The sequence below is a fragment of the Venustampulla echinocandica genome, assembly GCF_003357145.1.
Source record: "Venustampulla echinocandica strain BP 5553 chromosome Unknown scaffold_0, whole genome shotgun sequence".
NCBI classification, from domain to species: domain Eukaryota; kingdom Fungi; phylum Ascomycota; class Leotiomycetes; order Helotiales; family Pleuroascaceae; genus Venustampulla; species Venustampulla echinocandica.
This window is the reverse complement of record NW_022474205.1, coordinates 1583913-1605724: the sequence shown is the minus strand read 5'-3', so window position 1 is coordinate 1605724 and position 21812 is coordinate 1583913. Positions and strand designations below refer to the sequence as shown.

At 46.1% G+C, this 21812-nt stretch overlaps 6 protein-coding genes across 6 annotated transcripts; 4 read left to right on the top strand and 2 right to left on the bottom strand.

Moving 5' to 3' along the window:
- Window positions 1–285: 285 nt before the first annotated feature.
- BP5553_00494 (Glucose oxidase) lies at window positions 286–2580 on the top strand (the record flags this gene model as incomplete). Its single annotated transcript, XM_032009117.1, has 7 exons — window positions 286–496; window positions 576–608; window positions 671–936; window positions 1010–1136; window positions 1190–1648; window positions 1701–1808; window positions 1877–2580. The coding sequence occupies 7 exons, from the start codon at window positions 286–288 to the stop codon at window positions 2578–2580; spliced, it is 1908 nt and encodes a 635-aa protein (XP_031873171.1).
- Window positions 2581–8391: 5811 nt separating this feature from the next.
- On the top strand, window positions 8392–9771 carry BP5553_00493 (Uncharacterized protein; the record flags this gene model as incomplete). The annotated part of the gene is made up of 2 exons (XM_032009116.1): window positions 8392–8792; window positions 8850–9771. 2 exons carry the CDS (start codon window positions 8392–8394, stop codon window positions 9769–9771), a joined length of 1323 nt encoding a protein of 440 aa, XP_031873170.1.
- Window positions 9772–13336: 3565 nt separating this feature from the next.
- Window positions 13337–14452, top strand: BP5553_00492 (Uncharacterized protein; the record flags this gene model as incomplete). Its single annotated transcript, XM_032009115.1, has 4 exons — window positions 13337–13612; window positions 13651–13998; window positions 14061–14148; window positions 14202–14452. 4 exons carry the CDS (start codon window positions 13337–13339, stop codon window positions 14450–14452), a joined length of 963 nt encoding a protein of 320 aa, XP_031873169.1.
- Window positions 14453–14891: 439 nt separating this feature from the next.
- Window positions 14892–16740, bottom strand: BP5553_00491 (uncharacterized protein; the record flags this gene model as incomplete). The annotated part of the gene is made up of 2 exons (XM_032009114.1): window positions 14892–15878; window positions 15928–16740. 2 exons carry the CDS (start codon window positions 16738–16740, stop codon window positions 14892–14894), a joined length of 1800 nt encoding a protein of 599 aa, XP_031873168.1.
- A 1227-nt stretch (window positions 16741–17967) lies between these two features.
- On the top strand, window positions 17968–18816 carry BP5553_00490 (Uncharacterized protein; the record flags this gene model as incomplete). The annotated part of the gene is made up of 1 exon (XM_032009113.1): window positions 17968–18816. The coding sequence occupies one exon, from the start codon at window positions 17968–17970 to the stop codon at window positions 18814–18816; it is 849 nt and encodes a 282-aa protein (XP_031873167.1).
- A 308-nt stretch (window positions 18817–19124) lies between these two features.
- Window positions 19125–20835, bottom strand: BP5553_00489 (Uncharacterized protein; the record flags this gene model as incomplete). The annotated part of the gene is made up of 4 exons (XM_032009112.1): window positions 19125–19620; window positions 19683–20240; window positions 20287–20416; window positions 20466–20835. 4 exons carry the CDS (start codon window positions 20833–20835, stop codon window positions 19125–19127), a joined length of 1554 nt encoding a protein of 517 aa, XP_031873166.1.
- Between the last annotated feature and the right edge of the window lie 977 nt (window positions 20836–21812).

The following is a 21812-nucleotide window of genomic DNA, read 5'->3' as shown; positions in this document are numbered from 1 at the left end:
GTCTTGGTACTCCAATGACCTCCTTTCGTCATCGCAGATTTCACGATTCCCCTTGCACTTTCGCAATCTGAGCCTATTTGGCCCTGTCATGTCACTGCTACACCCCTCACTTATACATAGCCCGTAAGGATGTACCAGCATTTCTGTGGCTTGCCTTGCCCGCAAGGCGAGGGGGGGGGAAAGGCCACACATATATGTCTCCTTTTTGTTTCCTTTTTTATCATGGTTCCGGGTATCCTATCTTCTTAGAGTTTTCTGGAATTCGTGAGTTTCTTTGCTTCTACAATGGCGAGATCTAGCTATTCTACGCCGAAGGTGCTATTTGGCCTTGTGGTTAGTGTTGTCGTGTCCTCCGCTCTCGCCTTGCCGAGCTCCCTTTACAATTCCAAGATCCTGTCCCGAGCGGAACAGGTCAAGGACGAGTATGACTACATCATTGTTGGTGGAGGTACAGCTGGTCTGACTGTTGCAGACCGGCTTACCGAGGATGGGAAATGTGAGTTCAATCGCCTCTGTGCCGATTTAGTTGCTGGAAGTGGGAGGGCGAGACTGACAACATCTTGCTACTTATATAGACTCTGTTCTTGTGATTGAGTATGGTTCTTTCGGTATGTGGATCCGTTTAGTGGACATAGTAAGTAACGGAAAGCGCTGATCACAAAACCTACAGACAACTCGACCTCTGTGACCACTATCGGCGGGGGAGGTGGAGGAATTGGAAATGCATCGCATCTTTTTATTCTTAATTCTGTCCCTCAACCGAATCTAATGAATAAGACCACCGCGGTTATCGTTGGCAAGCTCCTCGGAGGCAGCTCTGCGGTCAATGGGTTGCAATTCCACCGAGGGCAAGAGGAGGACTATGACCGGTGGGGAAGCCCTTTTGGACCCGATTCCGATTGGTCTTGGAAAGGCATACTGCCATATTTTAAGAAGGTATAGAGCTCATTGAGTACTCATCGGGTCTTACTATCTTTTGACCGAATTGGCTGGCTAAATCTATGGATAGGCACTACAATTCACCCCTCCGAATCCAGATACTGCAGCAGCGCTCAATATTGACTACGACGAGACTTACTGGGGCAACACTTCCAATGTCCACGCGTCTTTCCCTACGTTTAATTGGCCCATGCTCAGTAAGTCTTCACAGGATCTTTTATTTTGGTCCCATGGCTTACCGTAACTGTAGAAACTGAGATGGCTGCTTTTGGAGACATTCCGGGGGCCAAGTTCCCTCCTGACTCTGGTGCTGGAAAGCCGGGTGTATTTTGGTACCCCACCTCTGCTGATCCCGCGACCATGACGCGTTCGCACTCCAGGACAGGTCATTGGGATAATATCGATCGTGACAACTATGAAACTATTACAGGCTCCAAGGTGCTCAAGGTGTTTTTCGAGGGCGAATCTGCCAGCGGTGTTGTGTTTGTTCCAAACAATGCCAAGAGTGATGTAGATTCAACAACTGTAAAGGCAAGGAAAGAGGTTATCATTTCGGCCGGTACAATCCACACCCCGCAGATTCTGCAAGCCAGCGGCGTTGGCCCAAAGTCACTCCTTGAATCTGCGAGCATCTCAGTTGTGGCCGATGTTCCCGGTGTAGGCCAAAACTTCCAGGATCACCCATTCCGAATTGGTGTAACTTATACATGTAAGTATTTCTATGGCCTCGTGAAGAGTATATTAGAGTACCCTTCTAATAGCAATTGCCCTAGATGATAACTTCACGGTCCATCCCGACAGAACAGACCTCCAGCTCAACGCCACTTTTAAAGCACTGGCTGATGCTGAATTTGCTGCGAATAGATCAGGTACGTCTTCAATATGCTTCTATTTTGTATCTCTCTCTATGTAATCTTTCTAAACTTTTATTGCATAGGTCCCCTAACTATTGCCTCCGGTAACGCCGCATGCTTTTTGCCATTCCCCGTGATCGCCCCAGAAAGGTTCGGGGCTATCGCTGCGAGTTACGAGAGCCAAGACCCTGCTTCATACCTTCCCGTTGACTCCCACCCCACGATTGTTGCCGGGTACGCTGCTCAACAGGCATCATTAGCCAAGGCCCTGCGATCCTACAAGTCTGCATATTACAATCTGTTCTTGGGTGGCGGCCCGAGCGAAGGTGCTCTTGTATTTCTCCATCCGGTCAGCCGCGGTACCATCAACATCGTCCCTTCCGACCCATTTTTCACAGAGCCCGTCGTCGATTATCGCGCCTTGACGAATCCAACTGATATAGACATCATGGTTGAATTCATAAGATTCACAAGACGCTATTTCGCCGTCCCTAGTCTGGCACAATTCCAACCGCGGGAGACAGCTCCAGGTTTGAATGTCACCAGCGATTCGGATCTCGCCGAGGTCGTGAAGAATAATATATCGCCCAGCACGTTCCACCCCGTCGGCACTGCCGCGATGGCACCGCGGGAACTAGGAGGTGTTGTGGATGAAGACTTGCTTGTATATGGCGTCAAGAAGCTTAGCGTCGTCGACGCGAGTATCATACCTACGCTTCCAGGTGCATATACGCAGGAAACTGTGTATGCTCTGGCTGAGAAGGCGAGTTTCAAAACATTTCTCTGACCCCTAATATTATCGGGGCCCTTTACTAACGTGCTCTAGGCTGCCGATATTATCAAGGCTCGTCAATAATATGGAAGGGAGCAGACAGCGGAATGGAGCGATTGATTAGGGTAACACAGGAGTGGGAGAGCCCCTATTAGCTACAGGAAAGTGTCGCTTAAGTGTTGGCCACGCCAATGAACCTATAAAATCTCTACCTCAGCCCAATTCCTTAGGGGTAACTGAATTGAATGTTTCTAGGTTCTATTCTGTTCTTTATGCCTTTCTATTGAAGTTTGTACCTGCTCCTCTGCAAGTGCAGAGATTGATATTATTAAATTATTTCAATTTCAAGGTGGAGACCAATATCCGACGCTGGGTTCTTTAGACTCGAGATAGTTAGGCTGGTCTTAATATACGATTTTTAGAATTGAAATTGGTTAGTATCTGAGCATATTTTCAAAGCAGGACAGTATATGAAGTTTCTAAGCCAGGATTTTGATTTGTTAAAGCAAGTTACAAACCAAAACCGAAAAGGGGTAGAATCTAGTCATTCTACCCCTATTACCGAGTACTACGTCTTTTGATTATCCTTCCAGTCAACACTACCACTTAAGTCAGACTCAACTTTTTGTTTCGCTGGTTCTGTTTTAGTGTTTGGACGCGAGCAGTTGCCGCTTTAACCTGAGCCGAGGGTGAGCATTCCTGAGCATGCTTGAGCACGACTTGAGCTTAGCCTGAGCTCGGCCTGAGCAACCTGAACACACGACATAGTCAGTCTAAGCATGCACCGAGAGGCCGTTTTGGTTCCCAAAGTGGCTCGTTATGGCTCCCTTGATGCTCGGTTACACTTTCCTCGTCTTGTCGATCCCATTTTGGCTCCCACTATTTGTAAGTGGGGTGTGGGGTTGCGGAGATGAGGGGATCTGAATTTTGTAGGGTTTTAAGTCTCTCCCCTAGTACTTTTGACATATTACAGAGTCGCTCTGCCTCCTATATGGCTAAATTTGACAAGTAGAAATAAATTTACCACGTCGACATCATTTGTCTTCGAAGAACTTCTATCCAAAGGGCTCCGTAACGAGATTACTTATACTTTTCTCAAAAAGTTTTGGCCAAACCGTCCAGATCCTATCGGAAAGCCACCCAAAGGACAATTAATTCTTACCGACCGCTTGTTCCCTTGAAGGACTTGGCTCAGGAATACCCGACTTCTCAAACTGTACTTCTATTGTTTTATTCTCATTCTCACTAATGTCGCTAACCGTTTTGACGAAATCGATGATGAACGGCCTCCAGAGTTTGATCTATTTGCAGGATTACTTTGATGATCCTCGCGGGAGCATCCTTGGATTGTTCGCCGCATCAATGAGTCCGGATCGATTATAGGCTTGCCTGTAGTTCCTCCGGTTTGCGACCGACTTGGCCGGAAAGCCGTAGTTTACATCAGTTCATTAATCGTTTTCATTGGTGTCGGACTCCAAGCAGGTGCCGCAAATTTCGGGAAGTTCCTCGCTTCGCGTTTTGTTCTTGGATTTGGGATGGTCATGGCATGTGGCGCAGCACCACTGAAATTTCTCATCCCTAGGACCGGGCAATCATAGCCTGGGATCATTTATTGCGTCTTGGGCCACCTTTGGCACCCTTAAGATTGAGAGCCACTGGGCTTGGCGCACTCCATCTCTGCTTCGGTGCTCTTGTACCATCATTGTACTGATTTTCATATGGTTTATACCTGAAAGGCCTCCATTTTATGTCGCCCGCGACCAATTCAGAGAAAGCCCTCCAGATACTTGCCTACTATCATGCAGGCAGGAACGGCCAAGATGAAGTTGTACAGCTAGAGTATGCCGAGATTTGCACTGCGATAGCTCTCGATAAGCATGAGCTCGAGTTATCGGGACTTTCTGAAGACACCGGGAAATCGGAAGAGATTCTTCCTTATTACCGCCTTGTCTGTTCTCAGCTAGTGGCCAGGCAACGGTCTTATCTCATACTGCCTACGCCTGATCATGAACACAATTGTTATGGCAGATTTGAAGGACTAGCTTGGTATCAACGGAGGGCTGAGGTCCTTTTATTTGGTGGTGATTTCCACAATTGCATTTTTTATCGTTTCCTTAGGACGCATAAAAATAATTATTGTTAGCACAGATGGAATCCTAGTCACTTTTGTGATCTAGACCATTTTTAGTGCACGCTACGCAATAGATGGGCACAACCCAGCACCTGGAAAGGGGGTAGTGGCTATGATATTCTTTTACGAGTTCTTCTATAACTTCAAGAACATCTCTCATTGTACGAGGCAAGCGTGCTAAATATTAACTAACTGTCGGCTATAGGTCCGGAGCTTACAACACCTATGTTATTGAGATCCTTCCCTACGGCTTGCGTACTAAAGGCAGTATATACGCATCTTTCATCGTTTTGGTAGCGGTATTCTTTAACCAGTACGTCAATAGCATTGCTTTGGAAACGATCCAGTGGAAGTACTATACCTTCTACTGTTGCTTTCTAGTTCTGGAGTTGTTTGTTATCTCCAAGTGCCTTGTTGAGACAAGATACACACCGATGGAAGAGATTGCAAAGCTTTTCGATGGCGATCAAGCTGACGCAGTCCAATTGACGAAAGTCCAAAGAGAGAAGGAAAAAATATGGAAGTTGGAGAAGCAAGATAGCATGAAGTGGTGGAGAAGGGAAAGTATTAGATAATAGGGTGTAACGATAGTCTCGCTAGGTAGAGGTTCAGGGAAGAGATAGGTGTATGGAGGTCGGATAAATAATATGAAGATATCAAGTGTAGACTTTAGTTACTAGTATGTAAGAGTACTAGATTTAATTTTAAGCACGAAGATTCTTGTTACGATCATTGTCACACAACCACTATAGCTTTAAGGCTCGGCTCTATCCTAAAGCACTATTTTCTAATTTATTAAAAGGTAAGCCTTCAACCGCAATCCTTCCTGTCCCGCCCCTAGTCTCTTCGTCGCTTTATTACTGCTTGCTATATAGCAAAGATTCCTAGACCCAATCGGATAGTAAGGGGTTAAATTCTTTTTCTCCAGAAGATGACAGCAACACTCCCACATCGTGAACATGACAGAAGATATCGAAACAGCCAAAGATGCCATCTTCCTTTGTCAGAGCTTTGACCCACACGACACCCCAGGAAAGTCTTAAGACGTCGTTTTTTCCATTTCGCTTCTACAATGGTATCGGAAATCAGTAATATTCTTTTCAGGCTCCCACAGCTACTTCGGGGAAAATTACGAATTACCTAAAATCTAAAATCGCTCTAAAAAGGTTAATAAACCGTATTTTCTCCATTATAATAAAGCTAGAACATAGAAATATATCTAAATAAGTTAATAATTATTATAACTACTGTTTTGATATCGATTGAGAATTCGCGTCGATTTATTTTCCCCCCCGAAGTAGCTGTGGGCGCCTGAAAAAAGTATTACTGATTTCCGATACCATTGTAACGCGGCTAGTCAGCGTCGCCACCCTGCTCAGGCGCTACTCAGCCTCGCCTCATCCTCTGCTCAGGTTACTCAGTCACGGTCCTACTCTCCCTCCTAATAACTAATCATAATCTACTTATTATTCGTCTCTGTCGTGCGAAAGTTGTCAACTCTACACGACTGTGTTTAAGGGGACGAAGTCAGCTCCAAGGGAACCAAGAAGGATCCCTCTAAAAGTATATTATTCAATCTCAAGGCAGATGCTTCTCGCAATATAGCACATAAGCATTCTCATAACCTGTTGTGCTTTGAAAGTGCAAACCGACTTGCATTTGTACAAAGGAGATCTAGCTACTTTATATAATCGCTTGGACAAATGCTAAGCTTTTCTATAACTCAGCTAAATCTGAATCTGTATTTACGTAATTTGGCTTAATATTTCAGGCCCTCAAAATCACACTGTTGCCAAACGCTATCCATGGATATAAATAACTGTGCGAATCCTTAAATCCGTTAGAAATTGTCTCTGGATATCCGATCTTAAAGCATGCTTATAACAGCTCACTTTTCTCGCTCAGTCTATTCTCAATTGCAAATATTGATCATTGGACCGGTGCGTCGAAAAGCATCCATGTTGCAGTGGAGCAATAAGAATATCTCAAACCAGAAGGTTTCCCGTTCAGTGGATTATTTCTTACGATTAAGTTGAAAATTCTTTGAGAAAATGTATACGTGACATCCGTGGAGTGGACCAGTCAAAATAACTCAAACCAGAAGGCGTTTTGATGAGAGACTATTGCTTACTTTGATATTTCCCCATCCTTCAAGGTGCGCAAATGCGTACAAAGCCCGAACAGCTTTGCGGATGTTGTTGCCAATTTTTTGAGAGGTTGCTGCAGCAGGATTTGTACTAGCTGGCATTCTTGATCTTCTCTTAGGTTTCGCTACAAGCTTTATTTAGCGTCCCCATCCTAACATCACATTGGCCAACGCGACTAAAGCAACTGAAGCTGATGCAAGAGTGAGACGCGAAGAGATGGGCTATTCGAACTTGATGCAAGAACCGTAGCAATGATATACGCGAGAAATATAACCGAACACATCTGTCTCGTGAACGCAATCGGGTTCCACACGTGCTCGACGGAAAATCCCTAGCCAACTTTAGGAGTTGGATTCTTGTTCATGAGCTTTGTTTTGATCTTTCTTAGAACACCGCTCCAAATAGGAGGGTGAGCAGTGCCTTATCCAGGAATATGAGAAGATGTAAAAGGAATTCGCTAGCCTATACGAGCTCTTTATAGTCAAGCAAGGCCTGACTAGTCAACTGTGAGTACTCCCATTCTTCCAATTGAAATGTTGCGACTAATGTGGAATGAGAATTATTATCTGCCGCTTCATAAAGGAGCTTGTTTTGATTCATAGGTCGTACAATATTTGCTACAGGAAGTACTTTATACTTTTGCAAGTTAGAATGATAAAGACATTTTAAGAGCGCTCGAGGAGGGGAAGAACATATAATCGGCTATTTGCTAGAACCCCCTAACAAAATTGTCTTATGATGCAAACCCCGCAAGCCATTCTGGTTTGCCCTGATTCCTACGGTGCTACCTTAATTTATAGCGCCACTATATACGCACTCTACTTGAATTAAAGCTAGTCGCACCTCGATATCGCACCTCACTGTCGCACCTATAGTCGTACCGTCGTACGAAGTTTCGAACCTAGCATTTGCCAACCATAGGCGTATAATCTTAATCCGTATCCGATCGTTTTTAAAGGAGTAGTTTTGCCAATTGTGGTACAGAATCGGCCTAAGTAGTACGCCTCGTTCCTCTATAGATAATATCCACTTGACAAGTGTTGATTCCGTTATATCTGAAAGTCTTCTATTTACTGGTCGTAAATCGCGTCGCACGAGGCATCCCTTGACGCATGATCGTAAAGCCGATTCAGAAGGATCGTACGCGTTCGCAGAACTTCTAACATTTGTAAAATAGCCAGTTTTATAGGCTGGGGGCGCTAGAGTCATTCGGCCCTCTTTGTGGATCAATTGAAGGTCTATTTATTGGTTGAGACATGTAAATTTGAAGGAGGCAGTAAGGTAAAAGGTATGTTACAATTAGAATGTGGGCAGCTCGCTTATACTCCGTAAAGTACGTTAACTGACCGCGTTTACGGAATAAAGACTCCGCGCTATTCGTGGCGACGATTAGGTTGCTGGCGCTTACAGACTCTGCGGTATTGGTGCAACTCAATCCCCGCCTTTTAATCGGAATCAATCCCCCCAATTTGGATATTCCCGTGCGCCAAAACTCGAAATCTCCCCAAAGCCGTCGTATGGAAACATCCCTTTCTAACTCTTTCAACAATGGATCCTTTGAGTATTAGTGCCTCGGCGTTGACTGTTATCGCGGCCACCATTGCGTCAGTAAATGCGCTCCATGAGACAGTGAAACGCTACAAGGGTCGCGACAAAACGTTAGGTAGACTACAAGGTGGTCTCCTGGACCTTGTTACCATTTTGAACTCACTGGAAGCGGCCGCTGATGGCGAAACCCCGATTTTGACACTTCTAAAAGGCCCTATTGGTCGATGCTCCCAGGTGTGTCGCGAGTTCGAAGACGCTATGAAAATATTTAGCGGGAAGTCGAAAACGGGCTTAAAAGATTGGACAAAGATGGAGTTCATGAGAGGTGACATCAGCGAATTCATTGATACTTTGGCGGACTATAAGTCGACAATCACGATTGGCCTGGGAACTATCACCATGTAAGCTTGCTTACGTATTTATGCCTATGTCGGGGGCTTTACTAACCCATCTTTCAGGCATGCTTCTAGACTTACTCAACAAGTTGTCGGAGAGTATAGTGAGATGATCAAGGACACGTCTTATAGTCTCGAGATGCGCCTTGAACGCATCGATGAGAAAATAACGAGCGTTGCTGCAAACCGTCCAACTCACGTAGAGGATTTAAGCATAGATCTGCAGGACGAGAAAGCTGTGACAGTACAGTGTCTTCGTATCTGTGAACGCGCGAGCTCTTATATCAGTTCATTACAAGATGAGCAACCAGCTTTACAAAGAGAAGCACCTCAGCAGAGTGCAAGATATGCGTTGAACCAGTTTGAATCGCAGGTTTTGACACAAAATTCGCTGAAAGAGAACCGAGACAATCTGCTAGAGACAATCGGTCGCCTTCGGGAACGCCTTGACTCGATAACCCCCAATACGGCCCCTGACGGCGGACGCGAGACGTTGCGGTTGCAAGAAGAGATCGACTTCTCGAAGCAATGTTTGGAAGTGTGCAAACAAGCCTCCAACCAAGTGTCTAGCCAAAAGATACACATCATCGGAGAGGTCATCGCCGACGGAGACTGCGATCAAGTAGTGGTAACAACCCTTGCGGATCTTTTCAACGTCGGAAAGGTGAAGGCTATGGGCAGGTCGGCGCAACTGGTCGGTTCAATGGAGGCCGATGTCCTTCGGGATATATCCAAGGATCGCTACGCCAGCCGGTTCGGTGCTCTGGGTGGCAGCCTTGAGACTGTACAATTGGACACCGCTGCCGCGTCGCCACCCACTTTTGAAACTCCAAAGGCTGGCAAATCTTTTATGAAGTTAAATCAAGCTAAGGAAGATGAAAAATTGGCAGGTCCAGAAACAACATACGACAGACCATCCCCTAATGAAGTGAGAAGACGAACGGCTGGGGGGGAAGATGGGGCAAAGAAGACCGGCCATGAATAGGGAAACTTTTAACGCCATTTCGACAGGGGTACTAAATTTTAAGCAACAGATAGATATGATTACCAATAAGTACCTATTTGACTCCACCACTCTTTTACTGCATATGTGGGAATAGTCTGCTTGCTCATTAGGTGATGCGATTGAAAGGCTGCTCATTTTTTTCTAATGCAAAGCTCTGGCACCTGTTGTGAAACAGACGCTTGTGAGATTCAAAGATTTAATAAAGATTTCCCTAACGTCCGCGTATACACTGCGAAAGCTCAACGGGAATTGAAAGACTCGGTCGTAAGAGCTAGGCTCCGCGGGTCCTAACCGTAATTACGTGGTTATCCAAAGGCGTAGATTTATAGGACCCTTCTATGGCCCTCTCAAGGGGTAGATATTAGTTTTGTAGTAAATATACTCTTTGTGAGCCCAAACCGTCTTTTCTCTGATGAAATTTATTGCCTACCATACCCCACCACCTCGCAGGATCTAAGAATGGTTCCGGAGGGATCCCGGTTGGAGCCAAGATAGGACCTGCGCGTAGAACCAGACGAGGAAAGCGTAACCGAGCCCCAAGGAACCAAAATTAAACCCTCCAGATACTAAAATGGCTCTCGAATGCGTGCTTAGGCTCACCCGCGGCTCAGGCTGAAGTAGCAGTAGCTCAGGTCCAAAGGCGGAAGTGGAAAGTGCTCATGTCGAGATTCCAATGTGGAAATATTTGTTTCCGGTGCTATGAGAGGGTTGGCTTTGGACTTCTTGTCCATCTTGGCGTTGCGTAGTCGCCATTTATTACTCTTCCAGTCGAACAGACAGATATAGAGCTACTCATCGTCCTGCGCATGACAGGCTCAAAAAAGTGGCTGTGCTCGAGACCAACAGGCATCAACAAGATTTAAGATGTATATTTATACAATATTGAGACTATAACCGACTAGCGAGGGGGCCAGAAAAGGATTCCCTGAGCATGATCCAGCTTACTCATCACATGCTTAGGACTCAGGTCTCAACTCAGGTTAGAGCAGCGCTTGCTCAGGTCCAAAGACGGAAATGGACTTTGATGGGTTCACTTGTCGTCTAAGACCAAGTGGTTGTTTGGACAAACAGCCCGATTGCAGCCCGGTCGTTACCTCATATTTGGAGATGCGTCACGTACGCACAGAGAACTGAATTTGCATTAATGATCGTGGCAATATGGATGAGAGTTCTGCTGACTATGTTGACGTAGTTTATTTGACTTATTGATTGAAGGGGAAGTAGATATGACTGGAGCTTATTTAGGCGCAATTTGGTTATCTGCTTGATCCGAATTGAACTCATTCATATTTGGCTATAACTGGGTAGCCCGAGGATATTTTTATTAGATACTGTGCAATTGAAAAGACACTGTAGTCGGACGACGATACTTTTTCCAATGATAAGGCTATTCATTATAACAGCCTCAGCATGGTATCTTTCTTTTAGAAATGCCCAGGAGCGTCATGGTACCTGACTTGGTTACTAGATACTCTGCACGTGCCACATCCTTCCCTGACTCTTTACCATATCCTAACTCTTTTCATTCCGCCAAAAGGTGACTCTGTGGCAGATGAATGGCTGCAGTTGTGAAAGCATCAGCAAAGTATTCCATTCTTAACAGGTTTATAAAGATAACAAATGCTTGTTAACCTACCTGTATTCATTCCAATCGTTCCTACTACAAGGTTTTCCAGCAACCGCCACGTTCGGCCCATATGGTCTGTGAAAAAATATGATGCTAGACCCATCTATCTTCTTTTTAGCCGGGAAAAGATAGCAGCAATGTTTCAAATTGATGATGTACCGATGTGCCGTTTGTTTCAATCACAACTTCATCTTCGGTGTCAAAGCAAAATGGAGAACAAACTGGTGCGAAACTTTCTTCGTTTGATACCAGGGTATCTTTTGTAGCGTCTATAAACAGTGTAGGCTCGAAAAAGTTTCCATCACCAGGAATCTTCGGTCCACCAAATATCAGTTTTCCTCCCTTGCTTATGGCATCATTCAGATGTGTTATTGCCTTGTCTCCCCCCCCTAAAGTAGTGACAGGTCCCATAGTTGTATCCAAAGCAGCACCGTGACTAACTTGGAGCTTTTCAGAGCTCTCTTAAAATCAGGGTAAACTTTTCGTACACTCCTCGCTGCAGACCTACCCTATTTGGGGTGACGCATGCCTGGCTAGCAGGACGCCATTTCAGTGCCATTAATGCTGATGAGAAGTTAGCATGAACCATGGATCTTACTAACTGATATGCCTTCCATGGCCTAATCCGCATCGTCAAATACAATAAAAGGACAATTACCGCCTAATTCTAGGGTGACCTTTTTGAGACCATCGGAGCAATTTCGGGCTATGAGCTTCTCCATTTGTGTCTAAAGAACGGAAGTTTTATATCTGAGCAAGTCTCTTTTACAGTCTCTGGAACTTACTGACCCTGTGAACGTAGCTTACGAACAGCTCTTTGACAGAATAAACTTCTTGTTACGTTCAATTTGTAGTATACTGCTGTTGCCTGATAACTCTGTTCTTCTCATCATGGTAAAGCACTGTCTTGCCATTTAATAAAATCTCACTATATTCCTTCTGCCCTGGTCACCAATTCTGCGATCAAAACAGAACGACCGAGACAAAGTTTTGCCACCTTTGCTTATCCGGTCCAGGAAAAAATTGATACCTTTCGTAGGTATGCGGTAAGGTTGCATAGGTATATTTGAACTGCTTCCTTATGATAATAACTGTAGATTTATTGGACTCTGATTTGTTTCAATCTTCCACTTAAATTGTTTCACGACCGTATGCCTTAGCTCTTTGCCTCCCTCGTAGCACACCAAAGAAGCAAGTTCTCTTCCCTCTAAGGCTCGAAAGTCTATAGGGGTTTAGGACACGTTCTACTAACGAGAAGGCACAGCTTCGGCACGGGAAGGGACCGGCTTAAGAGGTAGTTCAGCTATCTAAACGAGATCTAGGAGCGGAATGCTGTGGATACCGAGACCAGAGTGATAGAACTAGCAATTGATTGCGTCGAAGAAAGAATGGGAATATGCGGTATGGTTCATACAAAGAAAAGGTAGCGATCAGGTGCATGCGGAGAACTCAGTATAATGCAGTTCTCATAAGTTGCAGACTATGTTCTTGCAGTTATCATGCCCGGATCATGCTCTGAACGCTGACCGTGAGGCTAATTCCAATGCCGAGTGCCGAGTGCTGTGGACATAGGTGTTCGGCATCGAGATACTAGCGAGCTAGTGATTTGTCGGTCTGTAGAAATTAGAAGTTTGGCAAACAGTGAGGCGTGTAATATCTGTACAGCGTGGGGTTCCCGAACGGAGTATTAAACCGTTCGCTGCTGGTTGATGATCTGTCCGACTTTGAGTGCAGGGTATACCGCGAATTCTTGAACATAGGGTACCGGCTAGCCAATGAAGATTATGGGAAACGTTCCAAAGCCATGTTTCTTTTATTTATATGAGTGTGAACTTTCACTTCCATTACGGATAGTCTTGTCTTGCATCTGCCTACTGACGTCGCTCCTCTGCCTCATTTTCATCAGACATCCAAACCATGGCTTCATTACCGACAATCATGAAAGCCGTGACGCTCACAGCGCTAGGAGGACCCGAGAAGCCCCTGTTCTCCGAATACAAACCAGTGCCACGACTTCAACCTGGGCAGGTTCTGATCAAGAACGCGTACTCGGGTATCAATTTCGTCGATGTCTACTACCGCACTGGTGTCTACCCTTCTGCATCGCTGCCCACCATCATTGGCCAAGAAGGAGCGGGAACAATCGTCGCAACATCAGGGCCCAATCCTCTTGGATTGGACGTCGGCGATCACGTAGTTTGGATCGGTAACGGTGGCTATGCTGAGTACAGTGCCCTTCATTCTGGTCAATGCGTGCGACTTCCCAAGGGCATCTCGGAGAAGGATGCCGGCCTGTGTTTTTGATGGGTATGGCCGCCACGTCCTTAATACAGACGGCCTATTCGGTTCAGAAACGGCAGACTGTCTTGATTCATGCTGCCGCAGGAGGAGTAGGATTGTTGCTGTGTCAGATTCTCAGAGATGTTGGCGCCATTATCATTGGTACCGCTGGAGGCCCCGAAAAGTGCGCGTTGGCGAAGGAAAATGGCGCAAGACATGTCATCGACTACAAAGCGGCTTCCAGTTCAAGCTGGGTCGAGCGAGTGATGGAGCTCACGAACGGTTCTGGAGTCGATGTGGTCAGTTTTCACCCATCATGTGCGCATACACATTCGAAAGTGTCTCCCAGTAACTTTGGCAGGTATATGACAGCGTCGGAAAAGATACTTGGGAGGGTAGCATGGATGTCGCGAAACGCAATGGCAAAGTTGTGATCTTTGGTGAAGCGAGTAAGATCCCTTACCGCGCAGCTCTCCTGCGCAGAAGTTAATCAAAGCCATAGGTGGTCCGGTGCCAGATATTCCGATGCAGAAGCTTGGACAGAAAAACGTTTCCATGATGCGAGCTGCTCTGAAGAATATGATTGCAACACGTCCAGAGCTCGAGCTGTACGCAAATGCCGCTTTTGGCCTGGTCAAGAGCGGCAAGGTACAGGTTAGAATCCATCGAGAGTACTCGCTCAGGCAGGTTTCGGAAGCTCATGTTCAATTGGAAGGTCGGAAAACTATGGGCAAACTTCTTATCAAATTGTAAACCCGTGAAACGAATTATTCTTCAAACGGGGACTGCGAGGGTCGCTGTTATTATGCGAAATTGACAATTATTTTCATTTTATATGCTGAATAGAACATTAGCAAGTTACTAAGCAGAATATGGTTCGGGCCTCTTAACCAAAATGATTGAAGCTGATTGTGGGGTACTCGCAGGCGGCTGAAAAAGTCTTCACAATTGTCACGTAATTTTCGAGAAGAGGAGAGGCGACTCTTACACTGCAATATATGATTAAGATCATTATTGAAAGATCTCTAACACCATCTTTCCGGGGTTCCTGTCGGAAGCTCTAACATTAATGCTTAGTCCTCACGAAGTATTAAGCCAAAGGCAACTTCAGAAATTGTCCTTAATTTATACACAAGTAGGTCGATACAAGACGTAAATAGGATGCATTCTATTGCTTCTATACAAACTTCCGTTATCCCATCATGAAGTTTCCATCAACGCCATTTTCTCTATCCTGGACGTCAATCGCACAATCGTTGAGTCCGAATATGTTGAAAAATGGTAGCGATTCGTCAAAAGACCACGCAAGCAGGTTATCATCGACTGGCAAGGGCATATCAATCGCCATTTGCATATCGTGCTCCCGAGAGAGCAGCAGGTCTGGTATATCGCAGGACAAGCTCGATGCGAACGGAAATAGCTCGAGTGCATGATTCTCGATCACACTGTTCGACCATATGGCGTTGCTTGAGTGTCTGATATCGCTTTGCGGGTTGCCTTGCTGCTTCATCCGTTCTGATTCGTCCTTGAGGCGGCTTATGTTTCGCGCTACAGTGCTCGCGCCGCCGAAGCGCGTCTGTAATTGTTCTACTACAGAGTTGATAATGTCCAGCTCTTCTTGGCGAGTGGCATCTTTTGCAGCGTCTTGTGGCGTGTAATATATTTGTGGCACGGCAGCGACCATGCAATAAAAACTGTGGATTGGAAGCATGAACCTGACATCCTCCCTGTAGTAGATTTCTTCGTATAGCCGGGTAATACAGGAAGACGCCACGATGGATAGTACAGACGTGGGCGACCTTCTCTCGCCCTGGACTTGAAGGTCTTGTAAAAGGATCACTGTTGACAGGTACATGATGTGAAGCTCGGAAATAGCGTGACTATAAGGCATACGTTGATTCGAGGAGTCGAAGAGACGGATATCCTCGGGCAGATCGCCGATCCAGCTACACAGAGATTTTGCCAGATCATCCATATCTGTTGTCTCAAGAACGGTGCGGAGGACACTGTGCTCTGCAATCCGGTCTAGAATCACGGATAACTTCACGCTATGAATGAAGTATTTTGAGGCGATATTACTGGCTAGGAAATCCGACAGAGTGGGAGGGGGAACGTCGAAGTCGGCCGATTTAATAGTTGCAGGTCGGCCAAAGCAAGAACTCTGCAGTTTGTCCGCAATCTGTTTCAGTTAGGGTTGTCTTAGAGAAGGGTACTTTGAAGAGACCTACCCAGAGAAGCCACCAGATCCGCTGCCGATTGGTGGCATTGGGCTTGTGCGAGTATAACGAGTATCTGTGCAATCCCATCTGCACCGCAAGACGGATTGCCGCCCCAGTCCAATGCCAGGGACTATCTAAGCTGAGTGAATCTGAAGGATACGGACTCCACGTTGACAATAGACACATGGCTTTCAGGACAACAAGGCTATCCGGTTCATACCGGAGATAAATAAGAGTCTTGATCTTTTCGTAGAGGGAACAGGTCCTCACGAGGTTTGATGCATTAGAGTCTTGCCTGACGAGACTACCTACGAGACATACAGCCTGCACTAGAAGCACAGATGCATCCGGTCCTATTAACTCTTCTTTTTCAAGAATAGGATATCGATAGTAGACATGCTCGAAAAAGAGGTCTATCAAGGCATCTCGAAGAACTATTGTTGGCATAATATCTGCCTGGGTGACCCTCAGGATCGCATCTCGTGTTCCTGAAGAGGTCTTCTGCAACAGTACACTGATGGATGTGGGAGGGGACATGCCCTGAGATAGTAGAACTGAATGATCCGCGATGTAGCCCATATCCTGGGAGGAGTTAACTAATTGGTTTGAATGCCTGTCATTCTGCACTGGCACGGTGGCCATGGAATAGTTTCCGATACTAGGACTCACGGCGTCCAAGGTAGCAGAGCGCTCTACGGGCTCGAAGGAGGTCCTAGGAACTGGTTCCTTAGGACTTTGTGCTTCATCTAGCGCCTTCCGTAGGCGATGGCGGTTGCTCTCCCGGTGGCTGTCACGACGATTATCCCGGCGGCTGGCAGACATATTTAGCATGCTATATACTTGATCTGGTGGGGTGTAAGAACATACATGCATGTTCGTTTACTCTTTAAGCAACGCTTGCAGCTCCCACTTGGGTTGTCCTGCAGATCACATCTCACCTTCCGTTGGTGACAAACAACGCACACTATGCGTGCCCGGTCGCGTGGCTCATTCATAGATGCAATGTATAGGTAAGGAAACGCCTAGGCAGGTGGAAAGAGTCGTGATTCCACGATCCGGAAAGTGAAGGTCGTCGTCGCTTCCTTACTGACCTAATACAGCAAGTAAGGTATTTGGTTGAATTGGGAAGCTCGCTTGCCGAGGTCCTCCCCAAAGTTGGAAATTATGCGGGGTGCCCCGGTCTTTTACCGAATCTCAGGATCCTATATCCCGGTTTGCAATTACAACCGCAAACTGCAAATGTATTGCTGAGTATTCTTCAAAAGGCTCAGAACAATACGCGAATAGACTCCTCTCTATTCAAGAGGCTAGGGAGTAATAGCCCTCAAAGTACAAAGGGCCTTAGAATTGCAAGGAAGCACACCAAAGGCTAAGACTGCAAGTCTTCTGTAACTTGTCTAAGCAAGGGAACTGACTATTCTTGTTTCTAATATATACACAAGCTAGAGCTCCTTTACCTTGTTATAGCTTAATAGTATCGAATAAGGACTAGATTAGGTTAGACTCGGCTAGATTTATCGAGATTAGTATTGGAACGTCGAATAGTAACTACCACTAGGTCGCTAGGTAACGTGGGTCTAGTTAGGAAGTGTCTATTTTGCAGTTCCTACTCAAATCCCTAAGGGGATGGATTACTTAATTCGTATAGTAAGGGAGGAGGGGGGTTGAGTTGGCGAATCTGGCTCGGCACTCATACGGCTCGGCACTCGGAGTCTCCTTGGGCCGACCTTCGAGCCATTTCAACTATACCCTAACAAAATACCGATTTCCTCCTTAGAACGCAATCTCTTGGTGGCGTGTCGGCGCATTATTGCTCCATTACTAGTCATTGAATTACTCCGCTCCCGCGATACGGACAAATGCCACTCGACATACACATCGACGGGAACTACATCGACTGTTGCTCTCTTAATAAGGTATCCTGCTCGCTTCTCCGTACTGAGCAGACAGATAATCGCTCCTACTACCCGATCTACAACCCCATCAACATATGGTAAGATATTACGATATCTTTATCGCTTGTTCTATGCTTCGTAACAATTGATTGCCATGACTATCAACATTCGCATATTCGAAACGGGCAACATCCGCGTTCGTCCAAGTCAGATGACACAACCTCCCGGAAATGTACTTCTGCGCCGATTCCGCTTCCTCACCGACCGAAAATTCACTGAGCCAATTCCAATATTCGCATTCCTCATTGAGCATCCCGAGGGAAATTTCATGTTTGATCTGGGCGAAACACCACGCTGCGTTCAACCAGGATACTATGACTGGTGGCAAGTTGGACATCATTGTGTTTCTATGAATATCAAGCCAAATCAAGGACTCGGAGAACAGTTGAAAACCATAGGAATCGATCCAAAAAACGACATCAAAGCAGTCATAATATCACATTTGCACAGCGATCATGCTGGAGGACTTCCCGACGTGTATGGAAAACCAGAAATTTATACCAGCGAGGCTCACTGGAATGCATTTAAGAGTCCTTTCTACGCCACATTGGAGGGAGCAAACCCCAAGGCTTGGCCAGAGGACTTTCAGCCTCGGTTTCTAAAGCCAGATGGCCCCGCGATTGGGCCATGGACCAAGAGCTATCCAATCACTTCCGACGGGAAGATTGTTGCAGTTGATACACCGGGTCATGTTCCAGGCCATCTATCTGTCATCATCTTTGATGAGGACATAACTTTCCTTTTGGTAGGTGATGCTGCCTACAGTTTGGATCTATTAGACAAAGAGTTAATAGATGGGATCAACACTGAGCCATTGGTTGCTTTGGAATCGCAGAGGAAAATCAAGGAGTTCTGCCGGGGTCGGGATGTGGTCGTGTTACCATCGCATGAGTACGACTCTGTACGGAGGCTGGAAGCAAAGGAAGTGTATCAACCAAAGTAGCAAACGAGTAAAAAAATTATTTCGAGAGGACTTAAAAGCAAAGAGGGATTGACTAGGTTTCCAGTGTCCGTGGCTTGGCCCTGCCTCCCAAAAACTGTGAATGCGAACTGGTTGAGTGAGCAACAGAGCTAGGAGATAACTAGATAACCATGAGCTGTCTCACTACACTAGAAGAACTAATCTGAATGAGCTCCAAATTCCTATACTCAACTAACTCTCGACTGATATCTCCTGATCGTGTCCCCTCGCTCCCTTCCCCGGTCAAATATGCAGGTAAAGTCCCCTTCAGACTTCGCCTCATATTCTTCTTAGTACGAATACCTGAAGTTCGGGTTTTCCTTGTCTGTCATATCTGCAAATGCAGTGTTGAGCGTGGACACCTCATTTGCATTCCCAATCACGTCCTTCTGCTTATTGCAATAGCTCAGGTACCACCGGAGGACAAACACTATGACAACAGAAAGGGAAAGAAAAGCAATGAGTGGCAAGAACAGCGTAGGGTAATGGTCAAGCACCTCTGTTGTTCTCACCAGAAGTGGCGCAACTCCATTTGTAACGCAGTACGCTCCCCAAATCAATGATGTCGTAATTGCTTTTTTGGTATGACCTGCAGTGTTGGCTGTCATTAAAGCCAATATCATGATGTAAGGGGCGGTGAAGAAGCCAAGGAGTAAGAATCCAGCAAGTGGTGGACCAACAGTCGCCCAGGATACCTTCCACACAATGACGCTCCCTGCGAGTACCGGCAACGTGGTAACCCATGCAATGTTGCAGCGCTGATTTGGAAAATAGACTGATGTGGTTCTGAACAAAAATGAGGGTCAGAGATGACAAAACCATTCAATGGAATTTAGGAGTGAACATACCCAGATAAAAGAAGTGACACAAAAACTACAGCCCCCATCGAACCGGCGATAAGGACAGCCTCGAAGGCTTCGAATCCAAAGGACCTGACAATAATCGTGCCAAAGCCTGACACAGCACCGTTGACAAGCTCAACACAGAAGGTGATCAAGACAAACGCCCAGGTTTTGAGGTCCAAGAGGGCCTCTTTAACCTGGTACATTTTAAATCGCGAGTTTTCGATGCCAGTCTGGCCTGCAACCATCCGCTCGACAGCGAGGACTTTGTCCGGTGTGGACAAAAACCTTGCTTCAACGGGATTATTCGGTAGCACCACGGCGACTACGATACCCCAAACAGTGGTAGCTGCTCCAAGGATCAAGAATTGGTATTGCCATGGGTGTAGAGAGCCCTGGATATGCCCAATGCCCCAAAGTATGGCGGTTCCAATCACGCCGCCAAGTCCGCTCGCGGAAACCCAGATGGCAAACCGGAGAGGTTGCTCATTTTTTCTATACCACATGGCGACAATGAGGGAAAATGCAGCAGGAATGGCGGCTTCGACGAACCCCAGGAAGAAACTGCACTGTTCAGTGGAATGTCTTGAGGGAGTGGTTAGGAACTCACCGTAGTACCATCATACCGGGATATGAAGTTACGCCTGCAGTTGCCATAGTGATTCCGCCCCAAACAGCAATTGATATACCGCAAAACCTTCCGATGGGGAAACGTTGGGCAAGATAGGCCGCAGGGAGAGCTATAATCCATTAGATATATGCTTGAAATTTTGTGAGAAAAATACTCACAACCAAAGGCAAACCCCCAGTAGAATATCAAGGTGGCGTGCGAGAACTTCTGAAGATCTGTAGTAACTTTGCCGTTCTGAAGAACCAGGTCATATAGACCAAGATTTTCAACGATGCCAAATTGAGCTGATGCTGCCAGAATTGTCTTGTCCATATACTGCAATCCATACGAGACGAACATCAAAGGCATCAGGAGCATGTCGATCTGACGGACAATTCGCTTGTTCTCCGCCACGGTAAGGCCCTGGCCAACACTGGCGCCCGCCAGTTGGGCACCCACGTCTACATCACTAGCAGGTGTGTCCATTGACTTCTCGACATCTTTTGTAAAGCTGCACGCGCTGGTGACTGGCTCAACAGGTTGACTCATTCTGGGTTGTGAGAGATTAATGTGGGGTGGGATGAAGGCGCCGGTGAAGAATCTATTTTGACGAAATATATTGCAGTAACCATCCGGCCGGAGATGATCATGGTTTTATATTAGTCTATGCTCCTACGGCAGCGTCCAAAGAGCACCACTACCCCACATCTAGACCAGTAGACTGGGGATTGCGGGGGAGGGGCAATACAGAGTTCGCCCTGTGGTAGTGGACACAGACGCCCAAGCACGGTTCGGTCCATGTTGCGGTACTCGGCTGACAGGAGGACAGTCGTAGGAATTTGTCGGTATCGCCCCTTGTGCAGCTGATGATTGAATTTTCCTTGGCTTATGTGGAAATGAAGACGGGAGGACGAAATGAAGAAGTCTTCCACTCCTAGCTAGGTCTCGATTCACATCTGTCCACTGTCCGAAACTTGCAAGATTTTTGCTGTTGCTCTGCGCACAACCAGAACACATCAAAAGTTTAAGCTACAATGAACTACGCAGTAGGAAATTTCGATACTAATAATAGAGAAAACCTTGATAAAGTTGGTTGGGATTTTACAATTCTTGTATTTATGTTTCATTTCCATCTTGGCACTAGAGTTCTCTATATGGTTGTAGAGCTGTATTTTGGCAAACATGAACAATTTTAGGAATTTTCGGGAAGTCTCAGACGACAATTTTGTCTTTTCCCTCCTTTCTCGGTTAATCAACGTTGTCGCTTTGTTCAGGCGCTACTCACCCTCGCCTCAAGGGAGGTTGTTCTTGATTATTGAGTGCAAGGTTGTTTTCCTAAGTCTACTCCGTAATGCGAGTGCGCAATCGTGATCTAATCATGATTACTAAGCTCCAACGCGCTATATCATGTGATATCGGAACAGGGTGTTCGAACAGACTGCTGGGCGCGTCGTCCTGAACGCGTCCTTCAGAACATTTTCTATTGTCTTCGGCTTCAACCCCTCGCAGGCATCGACTTCATTTGA